General features: G+C 46.6%; 3 protein-coding genes across 13 annotated transcripts in view; 1 reads left to right on the plus strand and 2 right to left on the minus strand.

Annotated features, from left to right (window-relative positions):
- PPHLN1 (periphilin 1) overlaps window positions 1-18,544 on the plus strand; it is a 170,767-nt gene that overhangs the window by 67,606 nt on the left and 84,617 nt on the right. The gene's annotated exons all lie outside the window — the stretch shown is intronic.
- ZCRB1 (zinc finger CCHC-type and RNA binding motif containing 1) overlaps window positions 1-18,544 on the minus strand; it is a 45,558-nt gene that overhangs the window by 12,817 nt on the left and 14,197 nt on the right. For all 6 annotated transcript variants that reach the window (XM_087873266.1, XM_087873267.1, XM_060689049.2 and 3 more), the window contains 4 exons: window positions 1,724-1,835; window positions 1,539-1,646; window positions 1,188-1,300; window positions 1,009-1,078 (listed from right to left, as the gene is read on the minus strand). In XM_087873266.1, the coding sequence (XP_087729392.1) occupies window positions 1,009-1,078; window positions 1,188-1,300; window positions 1,539-1,646; window positions 1,724-1,835 (403 nt within the window). The remainder of the gene's footprint in view (window positions 1-1,008; window positions 1,079-1,187; window positions 1,301-1,538; window positions 1,647-1,723; window positions 1,836-18,544) is intronic.
- Window positions 9,254-12,690, minus strand: LOC148112865 (uncharacterized; the record flags this gene model as incomplete). The annotated part of the gene is made up of 1 exon (XM_087873475.1): window positions 9,254-12,690. A coding segment is annotated over one exon (678 nt), but the record flags the coding sequence as incomplete, so codon positions are not given.

Below are 18,544 nucleotides of genomic sequence, written 5' to 3' on the forward strand. Positions count from 1 at the left end.
GAAATCATGACTCTATTACTTGATAATTAAATCAGCTTGCATATTAAGTAAGATACTCAAAAAATAAGAAATAAATGTTCTGCCATAATTCATAATCAATAATTCCGCCCCTCGGAAGCTCCATTTCGGTCTGCAATGGGCCTGTGGGAGGCCTGTGGAGGCCCGAACAGAGTGTCGGAGGGCTGAATCCATCCCTTGGAAGCTCCATTTCGACCTGCAATCAGGGTGAGGCCTGTGGAGGCCCAAACGGAACTGCATAGGGGTGCACATGGCTGAGAGGCTGGAGAGGAGACTGCTTGCTAAATTTTCACAATGTAAGTGACCTGGCACGGCAGGTTGGTTTGGGGGGGGGGGAGCAATTGTGGGAAGCATGAGGTATTTCAGTGGGTCAAGGAGGCCTTGGGTGGTCTTAGGTGGCCTAAGCCCCCCCCCCCATGGCCTTCCCCATCCTGAAATACCTCATGTGCACTTAATGAGCCTCACATTCGATTACTGAATGCATGGGCGAAAGGAGGGAGTGATCCCATTCAAGGTACGAGATTCACTTCCACAAATCCTCGGGTTACGAAGGGAATGGCCAGGCTCCATTCCATTCATAACTTGAAGACTACCTGTATTTCTCAAAACACTATGTGGAACCATGTTCCAAAACCCCTAATTAAAATGAGCTATTTTTTATTTAATTGCCATTGTGTAAAACCAAAGGGGAAAACCTAATATGCTTAATTCAGCTGTAAATAGAAGAAAATAAGAATGTCTATCTATTGGTGGCCCGAGAGGCTGTATTTATAAAAGTGTATCCATTTTCTTAGAAACCAAGTATGTTACGAATCATGATACACTGTATATGCAGAGACACATTCAGCTGAATGAGTAAAATCTTTTATGAGAATCTTAGCAATTATTATATGAAAAAAAGAAATTAGAACAATCATTAACTGCAAGTTCTGAGGCCCTTAAATTGCTTTAAAAGGAAGAGAATAATGCATTAAATATTTATTTTAGTACCTGGAAAGCTATAGCTTGACTGAGACTATCAAGAGCAGGATCTTCACCCTCATCTTCACTTTCTTCTTCTCTGAACAGCACAAAGGAAACAGAAAAACCCACATATATTGAATTGTATAGAGCAGGCACATAAATTAGTAAATGAGAATAGGAATATGTGTTGTACATATTTTACTCACATTTCTTCTTCTGGTTCAATTACTTTCTTCCTTTTCTTTTTGTCTTTCTTTTTGGGAGGTTCACGCTCTCCTAGCATGTTTTTCGGACATGCATAACTTAAATGTCCTATTTCCTTAAGAGAAAGGAAATAATATTGAACAAGGTGAATTTGGAGATTACTTTTTACTTCTTCATAAATTTACCTTGTAAATAGTAGATTTGTATTCATTTATAATTACTCTTAGAAAATGTAGCGTTGTATGTAGTTTAAAAAGTTATCTGAACTGACTATCAACTGATAACCCAAGTGTGTATAGTTTCAGTGGATGGCATTAGTTAAGAACATGACAAAAACATCAACATTTACTCACTCCACATTCATAGCATTTTGACTTGTCATAGTAATTTCTCCTTCGAATGAATTCTGCAGCTCTTCCATTATCAATAGCAATACTTGCTTTTATTACTCTTCCAAATAGCTAAAAAAACCAATAAATACAATTTTAGCTTTCAGAATATCTCAAAAGTTACTTAATAATATACCCTTGTCACTTACTTGTTTATTATTAAGTGCCCGAGAACAGTTTTGTGCTGACTCTTTATCCAAGAACAAAATAAATGCAACTCCTTTACTTCTTCGTGTGTCTTTGTTTTTCATAATTGTAACTCTAGAAAAAAAAATACTGATACATTCACATACTATTACAACACAGAGAGGCAAGCCTTACAGTTATTCAGGTTGCCTATATTAGTCCCGTTTATTTCAAATTCCAGAAAAAGGGCAGCTATCAAAGTAAACACAGCATGAGAACATCCATAAAAAACTACTAATGAAATTCAAATCATTCCTAATAAATGACAATAGAGAAAAGGTTACTACATTAAACTTGAAGAATAGCCTTTATTGAGAGTCATGATATATGAAAAGTGTTTCTAAAAACAGAGACCTGACAATAAATCAGTCAGGTCCATTCATTAACTATTTGTGGAGCTCCACATTACAAATGTTTGCATAAGACTAAGATCAACAAGTATATTGTCAAGAGTAGTACGTGCCATTATCCTTTTTCATAAAAACATGCTCTTTCAGTTTTTCCTCTCAAATAAGGCTAGAATAAAAATCCGTAATGGTACTACTTATTAAAATTATAAATCTGTTTGACAGATTCTAATTCCAGTTGTTTCAACCTAGTATTGCTGGAATGTAATAGGACTGAGATTCTATTGATATAAAAATTAGCCTGTTTCCTGCCTGATGTAATACCTCTGTCCTTGAAGATACTTGGCACTTCAAGTATTTTGGACTTGGGGAAACTTCAGCATACACATCTTATTCAATGTAGTTCAGGATGTGATTGCTACTATGACAGGCTATTTAAAGTCATAGATAGCAGACACAGAATAATCTATTATCTGAATTTGGTTTTGTCTGATGTGGATGAAAAATAATACAATTTATATTAGGCATAGTCTCTGATCATTTCCCCCAAAAACCTGTATAAAAGGATGGATTTACCATATGCTACCTCAATAGTGTAGAAGATGTAGGCAGCAATCTTCTCTAAGCTTATTTATTTCAGGAATGAAAAAATAGTTTAGAATATCCAAAGCCAAGCCATAGGGAAACTTTGACTGTACAGATATTGGTGAAATGCAACTCTTAATATCACTCTTCACTGATCTTGCTAGCTGGGCTGCTAGGAGATACTTTAACATTTTATGAAGTGCCAAAGATTTTGCATTCCTGCTGTGCAAGGAAGAGCACAAAACAAAGTGACCAAGACCAGATATACTTTACAGTTCATTTGAAGATTTATTCTGTGGGAATGATGGTCAATAAAATACCGTATTTTTCGGACTATAAGATGCACCGAAGTATAAGACACACCTTAGTTTTTGGGGAGGAAAATAAGAAAAAAGCTGATTGGCGGGTGGATGGCCTCCCGGAATACCCCCAATCAGCTTTTTCCAGAGGTGAACTTTAGCAACAGATTCGTTGGTTGTGAGCTCTGCATCTTGCTTTTTTTTTCAGCCTCTGAAACCTCCCTTTAAGAGGCTTTTTTCAATTTCTGAAACCTCTGTTTCACAGGCTGGGCGGGGCTACATTCATGTATAAGACGCACCCAAATTTTCACCCTCTTTTAGGGGAGGAAAAGGTACGTCTTATACTCCGAAAAATACGGTAACTTCTTAAACTGGTTAAGTAGTGACAGAAGTTCACAAACTTTATGGATCATTGTATTAAACGGTGGAATATTCTTTCTGTTTAGACTTGAGAAAGGGAGAGAGAGAGAGAGAGATTGATTGAGATTGGTCTGATTCCTGTTATACATACCTTTCAGCTAATACATTCTAAACAAGTAAGATACTTGAAAAGATGGGAGCCATTTGCTCTTTGGAACATAATTCAATCTTTTTTTTTATCATTCTGGGTCAGATTCTATTTATGTGTATCAGCTGTGATAAAAGTATTTATAGGTTTCTGGAAAAGGGTAAATATAGAGATGTATTGTGAAATATAGTGATCTGGGTGAGTTGTCATCAGTAAGCAGATGAAATACAATTCTGTTTCTCTCTTCCAGCTTCTAAAATGCTGAGTAGATGATACCCTAATTTTAGAAAATGGAGGTACAGTATCTAGCAGCATTTTGCAAGTAAATGCAGGAAAACAAATTGAAATGTTATAGGTAGGTAATTACCTATAACACTTCAATTTGTTTGCTACATTAGATGATGCTGTACAACATTTAACCTAAAGAACTGAGGTGTTAAAAAGCCATTTTTATGATAAGATTCCAGAAAGCTATGAATAAGCATGATTTTCTTCCTCAATCTGAGATCCTCTCTCAGAGGACTAGGAGTTTGAGAGTTCTTTGCAGTATTTTATTTAATCCTAGCACTGCGCTCTTCTGGACAGAGAACTCTGAAATTGTTCCTGGGATCTGTTGGAGCCACTCTTCTGGCATAGGAGTCATGGGCTTGAGTGCTCTTAATATCACTGGGGCCACTTTGGCCTTTACTTTCCACATCATTTCTAATCCCTCTTTCAGGCCCTGGTATTTCTCTAGCTTCTCATACTCTTTTCTTCCTGATGTTTATGTCACTTGGCACCACTACATCTATCATCACTGTTGCCCTTTGATCTTTTCTACTACCATGATGTCTGGTTGATTGGCTAGTATCTAGGCTGTTGGTTTGAGCTCTGAACTTGGCAATTTGGTTGCAAACATTTCATCCCAATTCGGGGAGACATCTTCAGTGTATTTTGAATTGTGCTCATCCGTCAGAACACAGGACTTTAAATACGGTTTGTTTTTTATGAGATGCAAATTAGTCTGAATGTTGTTTGTTCGGATATTTCTGAGCCATGGTCTGATTTCAGACTGTTTGATTGGCTGGCTGTTGTTGCTGGGCTATAGTTGCAGTCTATCACAGAAGTGAGTACACCGCCTCACATTTTGTAAATATTTAAGTATGTCTTTTCATGTGACAACACTGAAGAAATGACACTTGGCTACAATATAAAGTAGTGAGCATACAGCTTGTATAACAGTGTAAATGTGCTGTCCCCTCAAAATAACGCAACACACAACCATTAATGTCTAAACTGCTGGACGCAAAAGTGAATACCCCCCTAAGTGATAATGTCCAAATGGGGCCCAAGTAGCTGTTTTCCCTCCCTGGTGTCGTGTGACTCGTTAGTGGTACAAGGTCTCAGGTGTGAAAGGGAAGCAGGTTTGTTATATTTGGTGTTATCACTCTCACTCTCTCATACTGGTCACTGGAAGTTCAACTGGAAGTTCAACATGGCAATGAACTCTCTGATTCTCCCTAGAGCTGGATCGAGAGTATCCAGAGTGGGTAGTATCTCTATGTTCTGCATATAGACTGAGCACGTGATCTTCATTTGCATCTCTGGTCACTCCTCCCTCGCCTGGTGCTTCCCCAGTTTGGCTTAGTCTGCATTGCAAACAGACGTGATCGAAGAACGGCTTCACCTTTCTCTCTGTGATCTTCTAAGCGTGAGATTTACAATACTTATTTGGAAGATCGCTTCAGCGATCAAACCACTAGCTGGTCTGCCGGCTAGCAGTCTTGTTCCAGCTTCCAAGGTGAAGTCCCCGCCGCCGCGAGGCAGCGGTAGGGCCTCAACAGGCATTGATCAGAGCAGGGGGTGGGGCCAGGCATTCCCACCAGACGGCAGAGGGGGAATCAGTCCCTGCCCAGTCTGCCTGGGCACACTGTGAAGTGGTGGGAACGCTATTTAGAGCCGCGGCAGTCTCAGCTCTTCGCAAGTGGCTTGCCTTTATTAAATGGGGAAAATGGCATTGCGTACGCCTTCCACCAGCCAGCAGGCCCAGAAAGGGGACAAGAGGACTTGCCCTAATTCCTCCCCGGGCCAGAAACAAGGGGCTTACAGCCAAAGAGCTGCAGCCAAAGGGACAACTACGAGAAGCCAGGCAGCCACTTCGAGTGGCAAGAGGGGCTCCAAATCGGCCGAAAAAGCCACAGAAAGATGTCAAAAGGCCTTGCAAAAAGAGCTGGCTAAGCTTCAGAAGGCTAAAGAAAGCCAGGAGCGAAGTGAGAACCCCAGAGGAGGGATGGAATTTTCCCGCCCTCAAGGACAGGAGCCATTGGATCCCACAAATGATCCGGCTCACTTGCAACCAGCCTCTTATGCCAGGGAGTCCTCCTCTCCCACTTTAGGATATGTCTTGGATAGGGCTGAGGCCTTTGCATTTGCAAATCCCAATTTGTCTGCAACAAGTTTTGCACAGTCATCCACTTCAGGCCCCAGGGCTTCCTTTACTCTGACTGATCCGCCCACAGGAGGAAACTATGTCAGCAATGCCTGCACATTTGCAGCAACTGATTTCTCAGGCTATTACCCAGGGAATAGCCATTGGTTTACAGCAAAGGAACCAACCTTCTCCAGGGGTTCCAATCCATCAGCCTCCAGGGTTGCAACCTGTTTTTTAAGAGGATTTAATGGGGCCTCAGAGTATTCCATCTGGGGCCCATTCAATTAGAAGTGGAGACTCCTCGGCTGAGGAGGAGGACCTGCTGGCCTTTTCTGAGGATGAAGGGAAAGATTCAGAGCCTTCTCCTTTTACAGGCCTTTTCAAACCAGATCTTTTCAAACCCTTGCTTCGCAAGGCCAAATCCATTACAAACATGGAATCTGAGGCAGTCACAGAACCTGACCCCACCCCATGGGGTTCTGGTCACTTGCTCTTTACAGAGCCAGCAGTTGAGGCTGAGGTGGTACCATCGCCCAAACTATTTTTACACATAGTTAAACTGCAATGGCATAATCCGGGGGCAGGACTACCCCCTTCCAGAACTGAACAAAAGCTAAACAATGTAGCTCCATATTTGGCTGACATTTTGCAGGTACCCACAGTGGACAAGCCAGTGACATCGGTTGCTCTGATTCCAACGGATGCAATGGATTGTCTGAGATCTGATGACAAGAAAGCTGAGGTGTTGTTATGTAAGTCCCATCAGGTGGCTGCCTGAGCAGTGAAAGCTGCCACTTCGGCTTCATTCTTTAATCGTGCCTCCCTGCTCTGGCTCCGTTAGATGCAGAAACACATTCCACCAGAAGATCTGAGGGTACACCAAGATAAAAATAAATTAATTGCGGTTGCTGAGTTCTCAGCTGATGCGATATTGAATGCAGCCAAGTTCGCTTCACAGTCCATAGCATCATCAATTACCACTCGTCGCCTCTTCTGGCTTAAGCACTGGCAGGCCGACAATAAGAATAAATGGAAATTAGCCTCAGCGCCCTTTACAGGTGACAAATTATTCTGAGAAATTCTGGAACCTATCCTAGTGGACACCAAAGGCAAGGGTAAAGCCATGCCTTTCCTTTATTGGCGAGGGGAACACCGTCTTCCCCTTATTATAGGAAGCAACCCTTTTGGGCCCCTGAAAGTTTGACTATCAACACTTTCAACAACAGTACCCTAACTGACAGGAGAGACATCCTGACAGGTCAGAGTTCAGGAGTCAACATCAAACCCAGGGCAAGCGGCCCTTTCGAGGGGCAGGAGGTCGTCCTTACCATCGAGCAAAGTGACTGCAGGGCCGCACCACCCATAGGTGGTCGGCTCAGCCTCCATTTCCAACAGTGGGAGGCCACAACTTCAGACACATGGGTTCTCAACACGATAAGATCAGGGTTGGCGCTGGAATCCCCCCCCAAACTTTTTTCTCAGTTGTCCTGTTTCCAGGGACTCTTCCCGGCGGTGCCTGGTGGAGACAGCAATCCAGCACTTGCTGGAAATCCAGGCAATTGAGCCAGTTCCTCAAGAACAGCACAGACAGGGATTCTATTTGATCCTATTTGTGATCCAAAAGAATTCAGGGGACTGGAGGACAATCTTAGATTTAAAGCACCTGAACCAGTGTCTGGAGTTCAAACAATTCAAAATGCAGTCTCTCAAATAAATATTAGACAGCATGCACGAGGGTGACTTCCTCACCTCAATAGACTTAACAGAAGCATACCTTCATGTACAGATCAAACCAGCACACAGAGTTCCTTCATTTTGCCTATTCGGACAGACATTATCAGTACAGAGCCATGCCGTTTGGCTTCTCATCAGCACCGAGAGACTTCACGAAGATTTTGGTGGCTTTGGCAGTCCATCTGCACTCAGTCCCAATAAGAGTCCAATGCTATTTGGATGACATTTTGGTCCAGTCCTCTTTGGCCAGACGGCGGAGAGAGATCTATGGACCACAATAAGAGAGTTTCAAGACCATGGTTTCTCCATAAACCACAAGAAGAGTCACCTTTCTCCAACAACCAATCTGCTCCATCGGGGAGCCCTAATAGACACAACAACATGCCAAGTCTCCCTCTCTCCGGAGAGGCATGACAGCATACCTCAGCTAGCCAAGAGTATCATAGCCATGAGGACAGTTCCTCTATCACTCCTGTCATAGTTCCTCGGCAAAATGATGTCATGCATTGCCATAGTTCCATGGGCGAGACTACATGCCAGGACACTGCAATGGCTCCTCCTGCCATATCAAAGATCCAGCAGGAGCAACTCTCAGGACAAGGTAAGACTCCCGTTAACCATATGGCATTTCTTCCAGTGGTGGACATCAACAGCAGTCCGCAAGGGTTGCCTGTTCAAGGAACCCTTCCAAGTCACCATCACGACGACGCCAGCCTTTTTGGTTGGGGAACACACGGCCAAAATATGCTAGCCCAAGGCAGGTGGACCCAGGAGAACCTGACCCATAGGATCAATTGGCTGGAGCTCAGAGCGGTTCATTTGGCTCTCAAGGCCTTCAAGGGCTCAATCTCTGGTCACCATGTATTAGTCTTAACAGACAATGTGATGGCCAAAGCACACATCAACAAAGGGGGACACATTCCAGGTCCCTCATGGCAGAAGCGGGTCAGTTGGGTTGCTGGGTAGGGCGACACCTTTTTTCGTTGAGGGCCGACCACATCTCGGGTTCTGAATATACAGGCAGACAGTCTCAGCAGGACAACGGTGGATCAAGCAGAATAGTGCCTCCATCCCTCGCTGTTCCAGTGGCTGTCAGATCACTACGGGACTCCGGTCCTGGATCTGTTTGCATCTCCAGAGAATTCTCAACTCCCTTGCTTCTTCAGCAGGTACTTCAGCAGGTACATGGGCAGCAGAGGGGATAGATGCCCTCCACTCACCTTGGCCTCCGGGCCTTCTGTATGCCTTTCCTCCTCTTCCCCTGATTCCAGCATTCATCAGGAAGCTGTTAGAGGAAAAGGCGGAGGTGATCCTTCTGGCTCCTCATTGGCCCAGGAGGCCCTGGTTTGCCGACCTGATGAGTCTATTGATAGAACAGCCTTGGAGAATCCCAGACAACAGGATCCATCTCAGCCAAAGGGTCTTGATCCACCCACAACCCCAGTGGCTACAACTGACAGCATGGTGGTTGAGTGGCGAGCCCTGAGGTGCAAACATTTTTCTCCCAGGGTTATCCACACCATTCAGGCATCCAGATGACAATCCACTTCTAGAATATACAATGCAACCTGGCGTTCCTTCTGTACCTGGTGCTCCAGGCTACAGGTTGATCCATCGAGAGCCTTGGTGGCCCAGGTCCTGGAGTTCCTCCAGGATGGGTTGGATAAAGAGTTGACACCCAACACCATCAAGAGACAGGTTGCGGCGTTGTCTTCTGTTTTCTCCCTAGGAACATGGGAATCACTTTCTAGACATCCCACTGTACGTAGATTCCTTAGGGGAGGTACTAATTTGTGCCCACCAGTTGTTCACAGGTATCCCACCTGGGACCTGACTAAGGTTTTGCAAGCCCTCACTGTCTGCCCCTTTGAACCTTTACTGTTAGCCACACTGCGTTTTCTAACACTCAACGTGGCATTTCTCATTGCCATCACTTCAGCTCACAGGATCTCAGAACTGGCGGCCTTATCAATAAGACAATGACTTATGTATCTTTCACCAGGACAGAGTTATCCTGCAGCTGGACCTTTATTTAATTCCCAAGATAAACACTTGGTTTCACAGGGCACAGGAGTTGGTCCTACCAAACTTCAGCCTGGAGCCACGACATGCTCTTGAACACAGGTGACATACCTTGGATGTCAGAAGGGTCCTCCGTATTTATATCAAGCGTACGTCTTCATTCCAACGGATGGAATCCTTATTTGTCATTCCAACTATCAACATTAGGCAACAGGGTCACTCCTTTAACGGTGGGTCGGTGGCTGAGGGCCTGCATAGCCAAGGCATATGAGGGTTCACGCCCTCCCAACTCCCAGCTGAGTAACGGCTCACTCCACTAGGAGTGTGGCTACCACAGCAGCATGGGTGACACAGGCCTCCATCGAGAAGGTGTGTCGAGCGGCTACATGGTCCTCCCCCTCATCATTCATTCGGCATTATAAGTTGGACACCTACGCTTCAGCGGAAGCGGCTTTTGGGAGAAGAGTCCTCCAGAGGGTCCATAATGCCAGGTGGACTTGAGACCAGACACTACCCACCCATTAAAGGGACAGGCCGGCTTTGGTATGTCCCACTCTGGATGCTCTCGATCCAGCTCTAGGGAGAATGGGTGTTGATCCTACCTGAACGCCATTTCTAGTAGAGCTGGAAGAGAGCATCCAGCCCCACCCTTACTAAGGTCTGGTCCACAGTCTGGGAGGGGCTCCTCTTTTACAGGACACAAGTCTATGCATCGATTGACTTTCGCTGAACTGGGGAAGCACCAGACAAGGGAGGAGTGACCAGAGAGGCTGTCATCCCAGTAGGAAGACTCTTCTAAAGATGATGCACAAGAAAGCCCGCAAACATTTTGCTGCAGACAAGTAGACTAAGGACATGAATTTCTGGAACCATGTCCTGTGGTCCGATGAGACCAAGATAAACTTATTTGGTTCAAATGGTGTCAAGCATGTGTGGCGGTAACCAGGTGAGGAGTACAAAGAGAAGTGTGTCTTACCTACAGTCAAGCATGGTGGTGGGAATGTCATGGTCTAAGGCTGCATGAGTGCTGCCAGCACTGGGGAGCTACAGTTCATTGAGGGACCCATGAAAGCCAACATGTAATGTGACATACTGAAGCAGAGCATGATGCCCTCCCTTCAGAAACTGGGCCGCAGAGCACTATTCCAACATGATAATGACCCCAAGCACACCTCCAAAATGACCACTGCTTTGCTAAAGAAGCTGAGGGTGAATGGACGTTGGCTTACCTGAACGTCCTTTTTTGTTCTGCTGCATCTCAATTCATGTCTGGGATTTCCTCACCTGCTTGTCAGAGACTGAGCGTCATATTTCTTTAAATTTGCATAGGTCACGCCTCCTTTGCCTCCTAGATCCCCAGTTGTTCCGCAAAAGCTTCTTCCTCCAATGTGACCTATGTATAAGAAAGAGAAAAACACTCCCCGGCCCCCAAGCTCAGTCAGCCGGAAGGGCGGGATGAATTGAGACGCAACCGCAATGAAAAAGGACGTTCAGGTAAGCCAACGTCCATTTTCTGTTGCGCTGCTTAGTCAATTCATGTCTGGGATATACCCAAGCAACACACTTTATGGGGAGGGAGGCTGACTGCACCCCACGTCTGCATCTGAATGGACTCGCTGCAAGACTCTATGCCCAAAGGAAGCTTCGGCTGATGCATAACTGTCTAATTTATAATGTCTGACGAACGGAGTCAATGTTGTCCCAGTGGCAGCTCTGCAATTGTCCAGGACTGATGCCTGCGTAGCTCAGGCTGCCGAAGTAGCCGCACTTCTCGTAGAGTGAGCCCACACCCTACCATGGACTGGTCTGCCTTTGGAACTATAGGCTAATGATATGCAAGCCTTAATCCAACGTGCGACAGTACTAGAAGAAACCTTCTGTCCCATTGAGGCAAGGTTAAAAGACACTAAGAGAGCCTCTGTTCTACGAAAGGAGGCTGTTCTAGCTATGTAGCGCAATAGTGCCCTCGTAACATCCAACATGTGCCATTGCACCTCTGATGCCTGGGGGAGGGACAAAAGTCCAGTAAAACAATCTCCTGGGCATGATGGAAGCTGGAATTCACTTTTGGCATGAATGAGGGGTCAAGCCTTGGTAGTACAAGGGTTTAAGGCACCCTGTTATTAAGCTGCTTAAGACCAGCTGCCTGCAATTACTGCAGGGTTCGAATCTCGCCAAGGCTCAAGGTTGACTCAGCCTTCCATCCTTTCTAAGGTAGGTGAAATGAGGACCCAGTTTGTGGGGGCAATAAGCTGACTTTGTATAAATATACAAAAGGATGAAGGCTATTGCTGAGCACATTGTAAGCCACCCTGAGTCTTCGGAGAAGGGCGGCATATAAATCAAATTAAAAAAAAAAAAAAAAAAGCCTAAGAACAACCGTGTTGGGCCTGAAAATACACAAATCCTTCCTGACCGACAAGGCAGCCAGTTCAGAAACTCTCCTGGCTGATGTAACTGCCAGAAGAAAGGCCACTTTAAGTGATACAAGTCTAAGACTAACTGATGCCAGAGGTTCGAATGGGGAAGCCGTAAGGACCTGCAGGACTAATGTCAAATCCCATGTAGGAAATCTGTGGACCACTGGAGGCCTGATATTAGTGGCCCCCTGCAAAACCCCCCGAATCCTTGGGTCCTGAGTCAAAGAGTGGGAACCGTCCCGGGACAAAACGGTCGACAAGGCTGCCACCTGCCGCCTCAGGGTTGCTGGAGCCAGTCCCTTGTCTAGGCCCTCCTGCAAAAAATTTAAAACGTCAGGCACAGAAGCTGAAGTAGGATCCACATGGTTATGCGAACACCAAAAACAAAATATTCTCCACGATGCCTCATAGATTCTTGTGGTGGAAGGCCGCCTGGCAGCCTGGATGGTGCGAATCACCTTCCTTGACAAATTGTCTTTCCTCAGGAGGATCCTCTCAAATGCCACACGGTTAATTGCAGCCACTGGGGGTCTGGGTGTAATACGGCCCCCTGGCTGAGAGAGATCCTCCCCTGAGGAATTCACCAGAGCTGTGACACAGAAAGGCCCACCAGGTCAGCGAACCATGGGCATCTCGGCCAATGAGGCACAACCAGTAACATCTCTGCCCTCTCGGACACCAATCTCGGATTGGGGGGAAAGCGTATAACAGGCCATAGGCAAGACAGAGCGTTGTAGTCCATTGCCCCCGGGCTCAGAAAACGTGAGACTGAATTTCGGGAGTTGTGCGTTGTCTGGACAGGCAAACAGGTCGACAGATGGCTGGCCGAACTTCTTCACCAGTTCCCGGAACAGGTCCGGATGGAGCATCCACTCTGATGGGTCCAGCTGTGTCTGGCTCAGCCAGTCAGCCCGAACGTTTGAAGCTCCCAAAATGTGCTCTGCTCGAACAGATACTAAGTGGTTCTCTACCCAGCTGAACAGATTGTCCATCTCCTTCAACAGGGACCGGGATTGAGTGCCCCCCTCTCGATTTATATGGGCCTTTGTGGTCACATTGTCCGTTAAGACCAGAACATGTTGATGTAATAGAATGTCCTGGAAATGACGGAGGGCGAGATGGACAGCCCTCAGCTCCAGCCAATTGATACTGAACTTGGCCTCCACCTGTGACCCCTGTCCCTGGACCACCTGGGCCCCCAGATGAGCGCCCCAGCCGGTCAGGCTCGCGTCTGATGTTACCACTAACCAAGTGGGCTCTTGGAAAAGGCACCCCTTCTGTATGGCCCCAGACGCCCACCATCGAAGGGAAGCACGTACCTTGTCCGGTAACCTCACCTTGGCATTCGATGCACTGCGGCTGGCTCTCTGCGCTGGTAGCAGGAACCACTGTACTGGCGGGCATGTCTGCGTGCCCAGGGCACTATTGCAATACAGGAAATAAATTTGCCGAGCAGTTGCAATAAGGTGTGCAACGTTACCTGCCTCTTTGCTAAAACATGGTCCACCAGAGCCCTGATGTCCTGTTGCCTTTCTGGCGACAAAAAAACCTGGCCTTGTATGGAATCGATCACAGCCCCGAGATGAGTAATGCGCGTCATGGGCTGCAGGTGACTCTTCTTCCGGTTGATGGAGAAACCGTGAAGATCGAGAATGCGGCATACAGTCTGTAGATCTCGTAAGGCCTGCTGATGTGAGGGAGACAGAAGCAATATATCGTCCAGGTAACACAACAGTCGAATTGGGACGAGACGAATCGAAGCCGCCACCGCTGCCAGCAACTTTGTGAAGGTACGTGGGGCTGATGACAGGCTGAACGGCATGGCCCGATATTGATAATGCTTGCCGGCAAAGGCAAATCTCAGAAATCTGTGGTGTTGCGGATGTATGGGCACGTGGAGATATGCTTCCTGCAAATTCAGGGATGTTATGACATCTCCCTGTCTCACACAGGCCAATATTGACCGGAGAGAATGCATCTTGAATCTCTTGTACAGAATGAATTTGTTGATGAACTTTAGGTTCAAGATGCCTCTCCAGCCCCCCGAAGATTTGGCGACCAAAAACAGAATCGAATAAACCCCAGACCCTTCCTGTCCTGCTGGAACTGGCTCTATTGCACCTATTTCTAACAAATGCTGAATTTCCTTGGACAGTTGCTGACGATTCTCCAGCTGTCTGGCCATTGGGCAAGTCAGGAAGCGGTTGGGAGGTGTGGCCCTGAATTCTAAGGTGAGACCCAGCCTCACCATCCGAAGTATCCAATCTTCGGACGTGGTTGTTTCCCACTGATGGATGAAGTGACTGAGATGTCCACCAATGGGAAGAGGGGATTGCAAGTCACTTGCCTCACCTAACTGGTCTGGATCCTGCTCCGGATCCTTCTCCTCTATAGGGTCTCCTTGGGGCACAGTGGTATCTACCTCTGTCCTGAAAGGACTGCCTATCTGAATTTCTGTCAAACCCCTGGGGGTAAGTCCTAGAAAAGTAGGACCCACTGGGTCCTGAGTCCTGGCGAAAAGGCTGTCTCTGAGGGTACGGTGTGAACCTGTGGTTTGGTCTCCGATAGGACACCGGAAGCACCTTCCGTTTATCCTTACCCTCTACAAGTATAGGTTCCAATGCTGCTCCAAACAGGTCCGCTCCCTTATAGGGGGCGGAGGCCAATTTCCATTTTGATTTTAAATCTGCACGCCAAGGGCGTAACCAGAGGAGCCTCCTAGATGTTACATTAGAAGCCATAGCCCTTACCGCGAATTTTGCAGTATCTAGAGATGCATCTGCCGAATACTCGGCAGCAGCAACCATTTATTGATATCCTGCTGGAGGCGTAAATCGTCTGGAGGAAGACGATCACACAATTGTTTCAACCAGATCAAATTAGCGTGATTAAAAAAGGAAGCAGAGGTCGCTGCTTTTACCGCCTAAGCAGCTGCTTGGTGTGTCTTCCTAAAGGAAACCTCCGCTTGTCTATCCTCAGTTCTTAACACTTCCGCAGCATCACTAGACAAAACAGTAGAGGAAGTTAAACTCACCACAGGTGGATCTACCATGGGAAAAGCTAACAGCCTGTCTATTACTGGGTCTACACAATAGGTCCTTTTGTCATGACCCGTGGGAGCAGAAAAGGCCCCGGGGTGATCCCACTGCCTCTTAATGACTTCGGAAAATAATTCTGGGTACGGAATAAAATCATGGTCAGGGGCGGGAACTGCAAAGAATTTGTTCTGAGACGTCTGCGAGCCCTCTACTGATCCCCCGAACTCTCTACTGACCCCATGTTACTTGCTAATTTTGCCTTGCGTAACAATGTCTTGAACACAGATGGACGGAAAAGGGTTGCGAAGGTCGGCTTATCTGGCAGTGCTCTGTCATCTTCCAAAAATTCCTGGTCCCCTTGGTCTCCTTCCTCCTGCCATGAATCTTCGCTGCAGACTGATTCTTGCTGGGTGATAGTTAAAGGATGATGCCTCGATTGAATGGAGGGTTGAGGCTGACAACCCGTCAAGGGTGGTTGCATATGGCCATGCGGATTAAGGCCTGCTGCCAAAGCCTGTGCTAATGCATTTGTCAGTAAAATCTGAAAATCAAAGGACTGGCTTTGTCCTTGCTCCACCCCTGCGCGGAGCCCCGCTGCGGTCGGGGTATAAGTGGCCTCTGGTGCCATTCTGGCTCCTGGCTGCCGTGCTTGTGCTTCCCCAAGGGACTCCAGGGCAGGTACTGGGTCTTTCTCCTGACACCTGTTGTGGCCCCGCCCTCTGAGCCTGTCCCATCGGAGGAAGAAAGCTCCGAGCATGAGGAAGAGGAGTCAGCCAGGCCTCCCTCTCCAGGCCCCTCCCCTCTGGCATTGTCTCAAGTGCCAGTCGAGGGAGAGGAGACAGCTGATTCAAGTCAAAGTGATAATGAAACATCATTCCTGGACGCACGCCTCCGAAGGCGTGATAAACGTTTGCAGCAGCTTGGGAGGCGTGCTAGGGATTAGCACTGAGTCACTGGACCACACCCCAGAGACTATATAATAGAGGGTAGTGGTCAAAGGATCCTTGTGACGAACAAAGCAAAACCTTGGACAGTCACTAAAGCCTCGTCCGGAACTGCTGGGAGGAATATTATTTCTGTTTGGACTTTCTTGAACGTTCGTATCTTATCTGTCTGTTTGTGAAAATAAAGTCCCTTGGCAGACGGTGTGTCTATCGCTGCCAAGTGGGGAGATAAGAACTGGGTGCGTTCCAAAGTGTTTCCTTAACCCTCGACTGGCTGTGTGTGTGTGTGTGGGTACGGGGACAGATCATCACCCTTGAAGCTCTAAGGCTGTAACAGAAGGAGGCTTGGCCACTACAGACTGAGTAACAACATCTCCTCCTCCAAATTGAGAAGGTGGTGGTTCAGGAATAGGTTGGACCTGCTTCTTGGCCCGTTCAAACTGTCTTTTCAGGGCATTATGCCGTCTCTGGGCATCCCTTTCCTCAATGGATGATCTAGGAGCTCCTTGGTTAGGCTCCCTCCTACTGGAAAAGGAAGAAGAGCTCTTAGACCTAGATTTAGAGGTCTTCTTAGCTCTGGGAGGAGTCGGGGGCTGTTCCACGTCTGAGGAGAACTCTGGGTCAGCCATTTTAAAAGTCACTTCAAGGCCTGCGTCTCTGAAGCAATAGCACAGTTGGCGCCTAAATTAACTGCCAACTCCTTCCCAGAAAGATACAAACTGGCATTAGAGCAAAGCTCTCCTAGCTCTCTGGCTGCTGTGCTGGGAACTCTTGAATAAGTCTCCTTCCACTCCAGCGACGCCAGCAGCTGACTATTCAAAGCGTGGGCTAAGCCCTCCTATCGCTGCCCTCTGTACAGACTGAAATTAGCTGTGGAGAAGGAAACAATGTCCTCCCGCCGCTGGGACCGTCAAACCTGTCAGCAATTTGGGGCGAAGCAATCCACCTGCTTCTTGCACTCCTCCGCTGCCAGACATTTCCACCAACTGGGGTCTTCAGTGTGGGTCAGTCCCAAGGCTGGCAATGCGCTAGAGCAAAATGCTCTTCAAGCGCCAATCAGTGAAGAATCTCCTCAGAGTTTGCCTCGGAGCCCCGGGCAGTGACGCCCTACTCTAACGGGAGCCTAAAATGGCGGCCGCGGTTAATCCGGCATATCGGGTGACCCGTGGCTTGCCGGCAGCCAAATCAGCAGCTCTGCGCCTTCCAGAGTATCCCAGCCGGGATAAACTCCTCCAGCTGCTGAAAAGCGAGGTGGAGGGGGTGACCTGGAGCCCCAAAGTCATTCACCCACCACGAGCAACGTAAAGCAGCTCCAGCTGCAATGGCAGCCGGAACCTGCACTCTTCAGCTCCCACTAGTTAGGAGAAGAGAGAAAATAATAAAACCTAAAGCCTCTCTAACACCTATCTAACTGCCAGAGCAGTTTAAAACAGGTCCCTACAAGAAGACTGAGCGAAAACAACTGGGGATCTAGAAGGCAAAGGAGGCGTGACCTATGCAAATTTAAAGAAATATGACGCTCAGTCCCTGACAAGCAGGCGAGGAAATCCCAGACATGAATTGACTAAACAGCGCAACCGAAAAGGTGATGGACTGGCCAAGCATGTCTTCAGACCTAAACCCTATTGAGCATCTGTGGGGCATCCTGAAACGGAAGGTGGAGGTGCGCAAGGTCTCTAACATCCACCAGTTCTGTGACATCATCATGGAGGAGTGGAAGAGGACTCCAGTGGCAACCTGTGAAGCTCTGGTGAACTCTATGCCCAAGAGGGTTAAGGTAGTGCTGGAAAATAATGGTGGCCACACAAAATATTGACATTTTGGGCCCCATTTGGACATTATCACTCAGGGGTGTACTCACTTTTGTTCCCAGGAGTTTAGACATTAATGGCTGTGTGTTGTGCTATTTTGAGGGGACAGCACATTTACATTGTTATACAAGCTGTATACTCACTACTTTACATTGTAACTTAGTGTCATTTCTTCAGTGTTGTCACATGAAAAGACATACTTAAATATTTACAAAATGTGAAGGGATGTACTCACTTCTGTGATATACTGTAATTACCATCTGTGTGATGCAGATTAGGATTAGAGTTGTTTATGTGGGTGCTTCTGAGTGATGATCTGGTTTTGGCTTGTTTGATAGTTTGAGTGGCTGGCTGTTGTTACTGAGACGTGGTTCGATTTCTTGTGAGCCAATAATTTTGTTGCTGCGTAGTAGGGTGCCTGTTTGTTCGTTTGACTAGTTATCTGCCTGTCCACCTGCATCTGTATATATATATATATATATATATATACAACATAACCCCTAAATGTAATATAAATACCATAACACAGAAATGGTAAATAAGTACTTTTGAAGAATCCCCTCCCCTAGAAAAGCACAACCTATGAATAGAATATTTTTATAGAAAGTTCTTACCAAGTGTGGCAGTAACATTACAAATAAGCACCTGGCTTAGTATCCTATTACA

This window comes from Pantherophis guttatus, chromosome 7, assembly GCF_059756535.1.
Source record: "Pantherophis guttatus breed Tessera chromosome 7, ASM5975653v1, whole genome shotgun sequence".
Taxonomy (NCBI): Eukaryota; Metazoa; Chordata; class Lepidosauria; order Squamata; family Colubridae; genus Pantherophis; species Pantherophis guttatus.